This window comes from Cannabis sativa, chromosome 1 (assembly GCF_029168945.1).
Source record: "Cannabis sativa cultivar Pink pepper isolate KNU-18-1 chromosome 1, ASM2916894v1, whole genome shotgun sequence".
NCBI lineage: Eukaryota > Viridiplantae > Streptophyta > Magnoliopsida > Rosales > Cannabaceae > Cannabis > Cannabis sativa.
Genome location: NC_083601.1, coordinates 15,997,009 through 16,009,689, shown reverse-complemented (window position 1 = coordinate 16,009,689; position 12,681 = coordinate 15,997,009). Strand labels below are relative to the sequence as shown.

At 32.8% G+C, this 12,681-nt stretch overlaps 1 protein-coding gene and 1 pseudogene across 1 annotated transcript; one reads left to right on the top strand and one right to left on the bottom strand.

Moving 5' to 3' along the window:
* Positions 1 to 122: 122 nt before the first annotated feature.
* On the top strand, positions 123 to 1,722 carry LOC115703924 (vacuolar protein sorting-associated protein 2 homolog 1-like; annotated as a pseudogene).
* Positions 1,723 to 3,479: 1,757 nt separating this feature from the next.
* On the bottom strand, positions 3,480 to 6,192 carry LOC115707791 (uncharacterized). Its single transcript, XM_030635861.2, has 5 exons — positions 5,275 to 6,192; positions 5,067 to 5,119; positions 4,656 to 4,822; positions 4,406 to 4,557; positions 3,480 to 4,303 (listed from the first exon to the last, which is right to left on the bottom strand). The coding sequence occupies exons 1-5, from the start codon at positions 6,059 to 6,061 to the stop codon at positions 3,864 to 3,866; spliced, it is 1,599 nt and encodes a 532-aa protein (XP_030491721.2). The 5' UTR covers positions 6,062 to 6,192; the 3' UTR covers positions 3,480 to 3,863.
* Between the last annotated feature and the right edge of the window lie 6,489 nt (positions 6,193 to 12,681).

Genomic DNA, 12,681 nt, shown 5'->3' with positions numbered 1-12,681 from the left:
ACCCACATGCTCAATCGAGAATTGGCATTATTATGAGTATATTATTACTTTGTTAAAGTATTCATTTTTTAAGCTGAGAACAAGCATATATGATTATAATGTCAGAACTTATGCAGGAAAATAAGAGAATGCTGGACAAATAAATCAGAGAAACAGAAAGTGAGACAAGGTCTTCAGAATCAAGAGAAGAAATTAATTCAAGAGATTCAGAAAAGTGCCAAGCAAGGGAAAATGGTGCATGATTTCATTTGGCTCATTCTGGATCTTATTCATTATGGGTTTCATGGAGAGGACATGTTTAAGCTTCAGATATCCAACTATATTTTGATGCAGTTTAGTTTTGTTTCAGGGAGCTGTGAAAGTTATGGAGAAAGACCTGGTTAGAACAAGACATCAGATTGAAAAGTTTTACACGCTCAAATCACAACTTCAAGGAGTATCTCTTAGAGTCCAGGTAATATTTAGTTTGCGAATTAAATTAATTTAAACTGACACAAACATTGAAAAAAAAAATATTTTCTCCCTAGTTCTTACAACTGTGAATAGAAGATACTGTATTTGCTTATTTTTACCTGGTGAAGAATGGTAAGAGTACCGTCGATTGGAATTTGCTAGACCCCAAGATTGATTGTGTGGAATGTGCTAAAGTACACTAGATAAAAAGGATAATTTGAGTCATTGTATTGAGGATGGTTCTTGAGTTGGGAATTAGGTAGTATATATAGGTGAGTAAGGGGATATTATGGGATATGCAAGAATTAAGAGATTATTCTCTGCATCATGGAGAGAGCCCTCTCGAATTGCCTAGGGACTTCTACTGTAAACCTTTGATATTATCAGTATCAACTAGATCAATTTTCATCTATTACCTATATTCTTTTCTTGCTATTTTTCTATAATTTGGAGCTGTGTATCAGTGGGTCACATCAGAATTTGAGTCTAATCTAAATGATATAATATCTGATTCTTTATGGTCCTTGAGGTATAGCTCTTGTTGACTTCTTAAGTGTTGATTAATCTACATATACTCTTCTATTTTCAGACTTTGGAATCCACACAAGCTAATGGGAGAGGCAAAGAAAGGTGTGACGAAGGCGATGGGCCAAGTGAACAGACAGATGAGCCTCCCATCACTACAGAAAATTATGCAAGAGTTTGAAAGGCAGAATGAGAAGATGGAGTTCGTATCTGATGGGATGGCCGATGCAATCGATGATGCTTTGGAAGGAGATGAGGAAGGGGAGAAAATTGGTAAACCAGATGCTCAACAAGTTTGGAATAGATGTCAACCTAGAGGTATATTTTTGTTTCACTGTTATCTTTTAATTTATAGATGACAAACAAGCTGTCAAAGGTGTTATTTGTGATGCTTTTGGTGAAGTTAGGATGTTAACCCTATTACAGAACCTACAATAATGCAGTCTTATTTCAATGTGCAGCTTGTTAATGTGCCCTCAGTAACTGTTGCTACACCAGCTAAGGCCAAAGTTTGTCAAGTGGACCAGCAGCAGCAGCGGGGCCAAGACGGTGGCAAGTCTTTCCTACATGAGTTGTATCTAAACCATGTCTACCTTTTTTAGAATGTGTAAATGAAATGAGTTCATTCTTGTAAGGGATATTGGCGGCTAAATCACCTGAACTTTATGGTTTGTAACACTTAACTACAAAAACCGAATTTTTGGCGGCTAAACTACCTAAACTATGGTTCCGTTTTGCTTTGGATACTTCCGTCCAAAAATCACAGTTAAGTGTCACGGTGGACTGTCCACGTGTACACACTTGTACACGTGGCAAGTTTTTAGTGGTCTACGTAATATTAGTTTTAAAAAATAATTATAAATATTTAAAAAAATTAAAAAATCAGAATTTTTTTTTTCTTTTTTACTTTTTTTAATTTAAAAAAATTAAAAAATTAATTTTTTTTTTTTTACTTTTTTTTTTCTTTTTCTTCTTTCTTCTTCTTTTTTCTTTCTTCTTCTTTCTTCAGAAACCCTCCCACCCTCTTTCTCTCTCTCGTCTCACCACCAGATCTCGAAGCACCGTCTCACCACTGGATACATCCCGCCACTGCGAAACAGAGACGAAACATGCAGTGGCTGGTAGTAAATCGGGTGGTGGTGATAGTAAGGCGGTGGATTAGGGTTTGGGTATTAAGATGGGTAAGGAGTGGCAGCAGCGAAAACATATCTATTCCCAGTAGTTTCTAGTGGCGGAGGAGGAGGTTGTGGAGAGTGTTGATTTGCCGGAGTTGAATTGTTACGATTCCTCCGACGACCAACGCTATTGCTTCCGATGTTTCCCATCAATTGTTTAACCCTAAAAGAGAGACAAATTCAGAAATTGTTAAGATAACATTGAAGATTCGTGAAAATTAGTTCTTCGTTTTGGTCAAATTGGTCGGTGTGGTTTGAAAATATATATACAGATTATTATAAAAGCAATTGTAACTCAAAACTTTTAACTTGAATTTTCTCGGGAAACAAACAGATCAAATTTGATAAATTAATTGACTAATTCTTTTTTGTAATAAAAATAAAATAATATTAAAAATAAGATATGAAATGAAATAAAAAATAATACATACCTTTAAGAGAATAATTTAATAGAAAAAAAATGAAAATTAAAAATTCTGCCTTCAATGAATTATTCTATTCTAGCAGAGTTTATCTCATTCTCAATAGAGAATAATAATAATAATTTATTTTTGATTGAAAAATGAAAATGAGAATTAAATTTTGCCCTCTTTTTCTACTGGGAGGGTTTCTGCAGAAAAAGAAGAAGAAAAAGATAAAAAAAAAATTAGTTTTTTAATTTTTTTAAATTAAAAAAAGTAAAAAAGAAAAAAAATTTGACTTTTTTAATTTTTTAAATATTTATAATTATTTTTTAAAACTAATATTACGTGGACTACTAAAAATTTGTCGCGTGTATAAATGTGTACACGTGGAAAGTTTACCGTGACACTTAACTGTAATTTTTGGACAGAGGTGTGCAGAGCAAAACAGAACCAGGATTTAAGTAGTTTAGCTGCCAAAAATTCGGTTTTTGTGGTTAAGTGTTACAAACTGTAAAATTCAGGTGGTTTAGCCGCCAATATCCCTTCTTGCAATTGTAAGTGATTAATTTCTTGATTCAGTTGCCAAAGGAATTCCGAATTCTCCCAAATATTTATGAGAACTTTCAACTTATGGAGTTTCAAATATGATTTCCTACTGAAATTCATAATCCAAGAGCAGAGTTAAAAACCAGTCAATGTCGATTTGAGTTGATAATTTATCAAGGAAATTGATGGCATATCCCCTTCGTTCCACAGGACTTACTCGCGTCTGCTTGGGTTATATCCACCAGGAAGAATTCTCCTCAGTCTAGTTAATGCAAAAGCTGCTAGCCATTCCAAAGAATGTCATTTTTCACTTATAAGCTAAGAAAATGTCATTAAAAAAGAAAAAAGTTATAACCTGCCTGGAAGAAAGATGTCATAGTCATAACAAATGGGCTAGTAGTACTCACATTCTTAACTTATACCTCATCATACATGCAAATAATGGTTTACAAAGTTAAGCCATTTTCACTGTCCAGAAGCAAATTCTCGCAACTGATCAAAGTCAGTTAACAGAACTATAACTAGAATATTGGCAAAACTGATGCAAGAAAAGCTGCTTATCGACTTTCTTGCAGGTGTTTGACAAAATCTCACAATGGATTTTGCTTCAACGAACTTGATGTCAAATTGGTTAGACAGTCTACGATAAACATAAACCCATGAAAAACCAGAACGAGACAGTCAAATATAAGGTGAAATTGTTAACTTTGTCCCACTTTTGTCTTCCAACATTTGCCACTTTAAAAATGTGTTCATCATTTTACTCTGAATCAGAGAGTGGGTTCTCAACCTCGCTTCCACTGCTCGCGCTATCATCATTGACAGCAGGGGCCCTCAGAATAGGTGGTTCAGAAGTCGGCAATACTTCGTACTTGAGAAACTTTATTTTCTTCTTCTTTTCTGCACTTTTATTTTTTTTCCTTTTTCTATCCTCATTATCAGTAGATTTCATTGAGTGGGCAGCAGCTACAAATGCAGCAGTGACAGCTTCATTTGAATTTTCGTTGTCATTTTCATCCAACTCTTCTCCCTCCTTATCTACAAAAAATAGATCATCATCATCCCTTTTCTTCTCTTCCATCTTCAAAGCTGGTACCTGCAAATCTGTTTTGAAAGTGTCTCGTAGTAGTTCAGCACGGCCTTTTAAGACGCTATCATCAAATACTACAACGCCTTGATCCTCAAGGTTCATAAGACACTCTGGAGATGATATTGATACCAGTATTAGTGAAAGGGTTAGAAATAGTCCATTTCAAATTTAAAAATAGAATAAAATAATCAGAAGAGTTGTTTACTACTTACTAATAAGAGCTTTAGGCGAAGATCCTAGTAATTTACTGTCATTTTCAACCACCTGGATCTGGGTTTTTATCCACTTATTAATCTGGGAAGATAGGGAGGAATCACAGAATGCATTTATGTAAGAAACAGATCTTTTTCGATCCCCTTGCTCCCTGCAACAAACCAGATTATCAAATTAGAATTTCACAGAAAAATAAAAAAGGTTTCTCTTTCTATTTGCTTAGTCATTTGTCATGTCACTCAATCTTACCGGAAAAACTCAACAGCTTCACATGTAACAATCAATCTAGCCAATGCAAGACTTTTCACTCGGTCAGCAGGTAGGTGAATTATCTTCTCAGGGTTAAGGAAAGAGTAATCTGCTAATATGACAGCATCATACAAAACTTGTCTTAACAAAACTTCATCTTTAGAATTCTGCATACAAAATTCAAAAAAATATGCTAGTAGCTCAGTTTTAAGATCATAATACAAAATATAAAAATAAAATATGCACTTCTTGTGACTATTAAAAAGAGCACATTACATGTACAAACCCAATAAAGCATTTTCCTAGTGAATTATCAATGGTCGAAGAATTTTAACAATTTTAAAAAGTCAGACTTCTGACATAAATTATACAGCAACAATTACTTAAGTATTCCAAGAGAGGGATACTGACCGATAGGATTGCAAGAGGCAAAGTCTTCTCCAGCAGCATTCTCACAAGGGTTTCTACAATATTAAGAAAAGGTCAGTCAATTAAATTGAACTAAGATGCATTTACTTCTTTATAAATTCAATACCCAGCAAATACACATGTTAAGTTACTGTTACCCTTTCGTACATATCTACAAAACATATAAGAAAATAACTAAAATTATACTAACCAAAAAAGTAAAAGTTGCTAAACCCAGTTATGGAACCAACAGCCCAGGTCTTCAATTCTTTCTCCAAGTCCTCCTTTGATTTCCCAAATTTAACATTCAAGCACAACTTCAGCAAAAACGCCTCGGCAATAACAATTCCAGCCAGGTAACCAACCTCACTTCCTCCATCACCAAGCTTCACAAGGGGTAAGAAAGACTCTAATCCCTCGTTTGAATTCATCCAAATGCGAATCAAATCAGCAAAAGGCCTAACCAAATTAGAACCATTCAAATCACCTTCTTCAACCAAAGCCCCGTTACAACACACATTAATATACCCAAGAATCGCTTCCACCAAAGACTTAACCTCTTTCAACATTTTCTTCTCAGCTTTAGAAGTCAAGTCCTTCTCAAAAAACTCAGCAACCAGTTTGTACACCTCGTACACCACAGGAGCGAGTAAAACGACGCTTTTGGATGAACCACATGAAGAAGAGCACGCTGTTATCAACCTAAACAAGCCTTTAGCGGCTTCAACTCTATCAAAAAGCTCGTCTTTTTTACTAAAACGTTTGCGAAATGCGACAGCAGCGTAGACCCAGATCGATTCCAGTGGTGGGTCGACTCCAGTTTGCATTAATTCGTAGAAATCCTGAACACGTTTACATGATTGGGTGCTTTCTTCTCCAAGTTCAGCTAAAAGGGTCTGTATTAATTGGGAAATCTTTACATTGCCACTTTCTTCAATAAGGGGGCTCAGATTTTTTGGGTTTGAAGAACCTCCAGGTTGGAGTAGATTTAACTCCATGGATTATTTGAGAAGAATGAATGAAAATTTGATAAAAGTTAAGTGTCAAGAAAGGGTGAAGAAGATTGCAAAAACCCTAATTTCTATGTGTTGACAAACAAACAAACATACAAAACCTCGGAGTCGGAGGGTTTAAGCCACACTGAGGTGCCGTTTATACGTGCAATTGATTGGCTTGCATACTATCTCAACGACATGTCGTTTAAGCGCTCAACAAATTGTTTTTTAATGGGTAAATATCAATTTGGACCCTAAGTTTTGCAAAAGTTATAAATTGGACTATCTGTTTTGTTAAATAACAAAATTAACCCTATATTTTTTAAAATTGTACAAATACGAACCTCATCTGATTTTTTGTCAATATAAAACTTAATAATAATTTGATCTATAGATGTTATGATAAAACTGGTTACACATTCTGTACCTGTTTGTGTTAGAAATTATCTTAAAGTTGGTTATATTAAAAAATAAAATTGTTAAAAATTGATCTCGGGGTCCTATTTTTACCATTTTGGAAAATTTAGGATCCATTTTGTCATTTAACAAAAACAGAGGGTCTAATTGGTAACTTTTGCAAAACACAAAGTCCAAAATAATATTGGAAAATTCTACAATGCACCCTCTTAAAATGAATGCATTGATGCACCCTTATCTATTTTAGCATCCCAAATAATTTTTTAGTCAATTTTTTTCTCATGGTCATGTACGTTATAGTTATTTAAGACATCCTGCAAAATTTTAAGAAATTTAGAAAAATTTAACACGTTGAAAAATACGTTCAAACAGTGTATTGCACGTGTGACTATTTTATTTTATACGCGTGTAAAATAGACTGTTTGAACATTGTTTTCTATATTGTAAATTATTCTGAATTTCTTAAAATTTTGTAGGTTATCTTAAATAGCTAAACGTACATGAATATGAAAAAAAATTAGACTAAAAAGTTTTTCTGGATGCCGAAACAACTCAAGGGTGTATCAGTACATCCCTTTTAAGGATGTGTATTGTAGAATCACCCAATAATATTTATCCTTTTTTTAATTTCCATCTTATTTCTTTTTGTTTTGAAATATTTTAAGGGTATTTTGACAAATTTTAGTCTCCATAGTCCACATTATGTAATTTAGATGTTTGCACACAAAAATTTGGGGAGTAAATTGAAAATTACCTCTTTTATTTATCAATTCATCAAATTTATCTCTAATTTATATTTAATTAAAACATACATCTTTTTATATGTACTGTATCCAAAATATCCTGATATAAAGGAGTCACATGGATCTAATTTATATTTAATTAAAACATACATCTTTTTATATGTACTGTATCCAAAATACCCTGATATAAAGGAGTCACATGGAGAGTATATTAAAGTGATATGGGCAAAATTGGTAAAATATTTAAAGAAAAAGATAAAATTAATAGACTTTAAAAAAGAAGCTAAAAATAAAAAAAGACAATATAAAAAAGTATAGAATCTAATTTCTTCAAAATCTAACATACTATGTCTATGGATTGTACATTATACATTTTTATTATTATATTTTTACACACTTCATACCCTTGTTTTAGATAATCATCAATTAGTACTCTCTATTTATAACAACTACCACTTTAGTACCCTTAATACATATAAATTTTTTTATTTTTTTTGAGTTAATAATACATATAAAATTTTAATATTTCTAAACTATCTCATTTTAATAATTATTATTATTATTATTTAACAATAAAAAACAATAATTATAAAAATAATTTCTTTTTATCATTTTAAGAGATCAACATGGCCCAAAAATCTCAGTTCTTTATTTCTATTATATATGTTGACGTTAATTATAATGTCTCCCTCCTTACTTTCTTCTTCTATATATAACTTATATATCTATAATTAGGGGTAGATCCACATTAAAGCGAGATGGGACAGTCGTCTCTCTCGAAAAAAATAAATAAATATATATACATACTTTAGTTAGTTAAAATATATATTTCGAATCAAAAGTAATAATATTAAACAGGGATATTGGCAGCTAAACCACCTGAACTTTACGTTTTGTAACACTTAACCACAAAAACCAAAATTTTGGTGGCAAAATCTACTGAACTCCCATTCCGTTTTACTTTGTACCCATCTATCCAAAAATCACAATTAAGTGTCACGGTGGACTGTCCACGTGTACACACTTTTTAGTGATCCACATAATTTTAATTATTAAAATATTTTAAAAATTTAAAATTATAAAAAAATACATAAATTATAAAAAAAAAAAAAAATTATTTTATTTTTTTCTTTTCTTCTCCTTTTTCGTTTCTCTTTTATTTTTTATTGTTTTTTATTTATTTTTCTTTCTTTTTCTTTTTCTTTTTCTTCTGAAATAACCTAAAACTAATAACCCTAACCCTAATTCCATCTCCTTCATCCTTTCTCTCTCTCCTGATTTCACTCTATCCATTTTTCTCCCAAGCTTGAAGACGAGTCCCAAACATGCTTCCATTGGAGTACGAATCCGTTGAGGTTGTTTGAGCTTTAATGGTGGCCGAGGAGGAGGTTAACAGAGAGAACAAGAACGCGAGAGAGAGAGAGAGAGAGAGAGAGAGAGAGAGGAAGGTCTGAGAGCGAGAGAGAAGAGAGGAGAGGGTCTAAGAGCGAGAGAGAAAAGAGGAGAGGGTCTGAGAGCGAGAGAGAAGAGCTTTAATGGTGGCCTAGGTTGTGCGAGAATGAGAGAGAGCAGAGGGTCTGAGAGCGAGAGAGAAGAGAGGAGTGTTGCGATATTTAGCACACGCAAGTGTACGTATCGTTTCAAGTAGTATACTCACTAGGAGTGAGGTCGATCCCACAGGGAGTGTAGTTAAGTACTTTGAAATTAAACCTTTACTTCTATTTGATTAAATAAAAGATAGAAAAACAAACAATAAAGTATAAGAAAGTAGTTGGAAGCAACAATTCGAGAAAATTAATAGTTAATAAACTAGGGTGTCGATTTCAATTGTTTTTATTGTATATGGTCTAATATGATTATTTTCCTAATATTAATTCCTATGCAATAGCAGGTTTACTAAGGTAATTTATAGTCTTCTCAGATATATAAACCTCAATTACATGCAAACTTTCTACTCTCGTGATAAATTTAACATGCAACAGGCATTAAACACAGAAACCCTATAAGCTATCTAAACCATATAGGTACTCTCGTCCTATATCGAAATTCAGTTCTATTCTACTATAGCATATTTGACACTCACTTCTCAGATCTCGCATCAAAATCATAAACAGTTAATTGGTGGCCAGACAATTAAAAGTAATTAAGCACAAATAGAATAAAATACATAGAAATTAGGGGGAAAATAAATCATATTAAAACCATAAAACAATGTTAAACAATATCCATCTAACCCTAATTAAGTGTTTAGTTACTCATGTTCAATGAAGCACAAATACACATATTAACTGATAGAAAAGAGATGAAAAAATACTGAAGAGAAGAAAAGATGAATGCTGAAAAATCCTGAGCAGTATGTCTTCAATATTGCAGATGATCTCCTTATTCTGTATCTGAACTCTCACTTTTTCTCTCTGAGATTGCTTGCCTAAATCCACTCTCTACTGCTCTTTATATAGGTATTCAGGTCCCTCAAAAAGTGGAAAACCGCACTGTTTAAATTCAATTCGGATTTGAAATATCTGGGAAAATCTCGCGCCAGCTTTTCCAGATATTTCTCTCTGTTGACAAAGAGGCGGGCCGCGGCATGCTAAGTCCATGTCGCGGCCCGTGTGGCCTTTAGGTTGCTTACGTGGTCTTCTTCCAAGTAGGCGGGCCGTGGCATGCTAATACCATGCCGCGGCCCGTGTCGATCTCTGCACCCAACCTCCACTTGTTTCTATCTTTATCCGACTGTGATTCTGATATTTTCCACCAGGATATTTTCATTCGAAATTTTATCCTTTTTCTTCTGATATTTTCTAACTCTTCATCTATTTTTAAATCTGCAAAACTAAAAGATAAAAGCGTAAAAATGCTCCAACCATAATTTAAATTAAACCAAAAAATGTGCTAAAATTAACCTAAATTAAATACTAAAAATATCCTAACAAGGAGATGAGAGCTTTTACAAAAAATATAAACAATACGAAAGTGCACGTAATCAAGTAGTAAACTCACACAGGTGAGGGCGAACCACAGGGAATTGAACTGAATACCACTAAACTAGATTTATGATTCTATTTAGCAGATAAAAATAATTTTGATAAAGTTCAAAATAAAGATAAACAAGAAAATTAAAGAAAGCAATAAATTTGTTTAATCAAGGATGAAAAATTAGGGAAAATAATCATGTTGATTTAATTACCCAATTATTAATGCTAATTACTACTCTCTTTCTCAATGTGAATGACAGATTATAAAATTAACCTAACTCTTTTCAGATCTTTTAGGCCCTAAATTACATGTTATCTAATCATCTCTGAATTAGACTAACATGTAATCATCATTACGCAATAATCTAATTGTCACAAAGGCTATGTAAATACTTTCGTTTCACATCAAAACCTAGTTTATCCAATTTTAGCATTCTCAATTCTCACTTTTCAGATTTTGAATTGAGATCATAAAGCATGTAAAAGGTGATCAATCTTAACATGTAATTAAACACAAATATGGATAAATTTCACAATCAAAAAAAGGAGAAATAACAATTATTATTAACTAAAGATAAAGTCAATCAACAATCATCATCTCCCTAAATAGGAGTTTAGTTCATAACATCCATAATCAACTCCATAATTAAAATTGAAACATAAAATAACATAGAAAAATTAAAGAGAAGAGAAAGAACTAGTTGAAGCAATTGATCCGGGTCGCCACAAGTCGCTCTTCCAGTCTCCTCCTTTGTTTCTAGGGCTCCAAATTTGAATGAATATCACTTTTCACGAATTGATATCTAATAAAACCAAGTCTTCTCTTTAAAATTCGTGAAATTACGAAATTGCCTAAAACCAAAACTCTCTGCCAATCCCCGTCGCGGCGAAGGTTTTTGCCCATCGTGACGGGACCTATTTTTTTCTGCTTCGACCTCTTTCAGTAAAATGGGCATAACTTTCTCATACAAACTCCAAATGAGCTGATTTAAGATGCGTTGGAAATATAAAAAAAAAGATCTAAAACTTTTATGTTTTGACTTTGTCCAAAATCTGATTAGAACATAGTCGAATTTAGGCTTGAAGTTTCAGCTTTATTCTCTTTCAAAATTTTCTCTATTTTATAGATCACTGTTTTCTAAAATTTGTCCAATTTATACATTCCAAGCGTAGAAACCTGAAATCAAAGAAAACAAGCGTAAAATGACCCTGAGACTAGAAGCAAAGAGTAAAAACTACCTAAAAATACGATCCGAAACTTGGACTAAAATTAGCCTAACAAGAGCGAGAGAGACAAGAGGAGAGGGCGGGAGGCGGTTGATGAAAGAGGAGAGTGTTGGGCTTTGTGCCCTTAATAAAACTCGATTTCAATGTAATCTTTGTCATTCAATTATCAATAAAGAAACAGAAATATTTTCATTACGTATTTAGTATGTCATTTGGTTCATGTGACCATTTATATGTTTATTTAATTTATAAATTCATCTAAACCCTTATCACATTGATATTTTTGTTTATTGTGCTGTCAACACAGTGGAAAGTAATCAATATTATGTGATTAAATGTATTCCTAGATTTATCAGTACACAGGGTTTAACTGATATGATAATCTACAACATAGTTTACTTGCACATTGGATAAATGTTATATCTTTTCCATGGCATTGGTTAAAGTAAAGCTTGGATTGTATGCATGGAGTATGCATTGGAAGGGACCGATATTGAACTTGGATTAGATATAATAAATTTACCGTAATATCTATTCAATTCAATATCACCTAGTTGATCCTAGATCAAATGATCTTAATCCTGACATGGTTAGGTTCGATCTCAAGAGTGCTATTTGTGTTCTTTGATTTGTTAGTTAAGCCTACCTTTTGGTCCGGGTGATACGTACATTTTGAGAACATGGTAGTACAATTGAGTGGGAGCGCTAATCATAGATATGGAATCTATAGCTTCTATCTGGACATAGAAGTGAAACGATAATTTCCTTCGAGCTTGGCTAAACAGAGATAAATGGTTGAGTACTCATTTCAGTGATTATGTTAGTTCACTGAAATATCATTTATAGGTGGCTAAGTGTTTTAAGGATAAAATATATTGAAGGGTGTAACGGTAAATTAATCCATATGCAATGTAGATCATCTATACAGGATCATTGATTATTAGGATTATAACAATGGATAATTAATAGCGTATCTATATTGTGGAACATATAGAGCATTCTATGTAACTGATAGTGCAATTCCAAGTTTTATGGTGGATGCAATGAGGAATTAATAAGTTAGTGGATTTACTTGGTAAATTCTGGATTTGCTTATTGGAAGCTCAGTTATATAGGCCCATGATCCCCATACTAGTTGAGACAAACTGCTTGTAAGACTCAGTTAATTTTATTAAGTTAATCAATTATAATTCTAAAATTAGATCATGTCTAGTTGGAAATTATTTTACCAGGATCTTAGATCTACTCACAAGTATGTTTA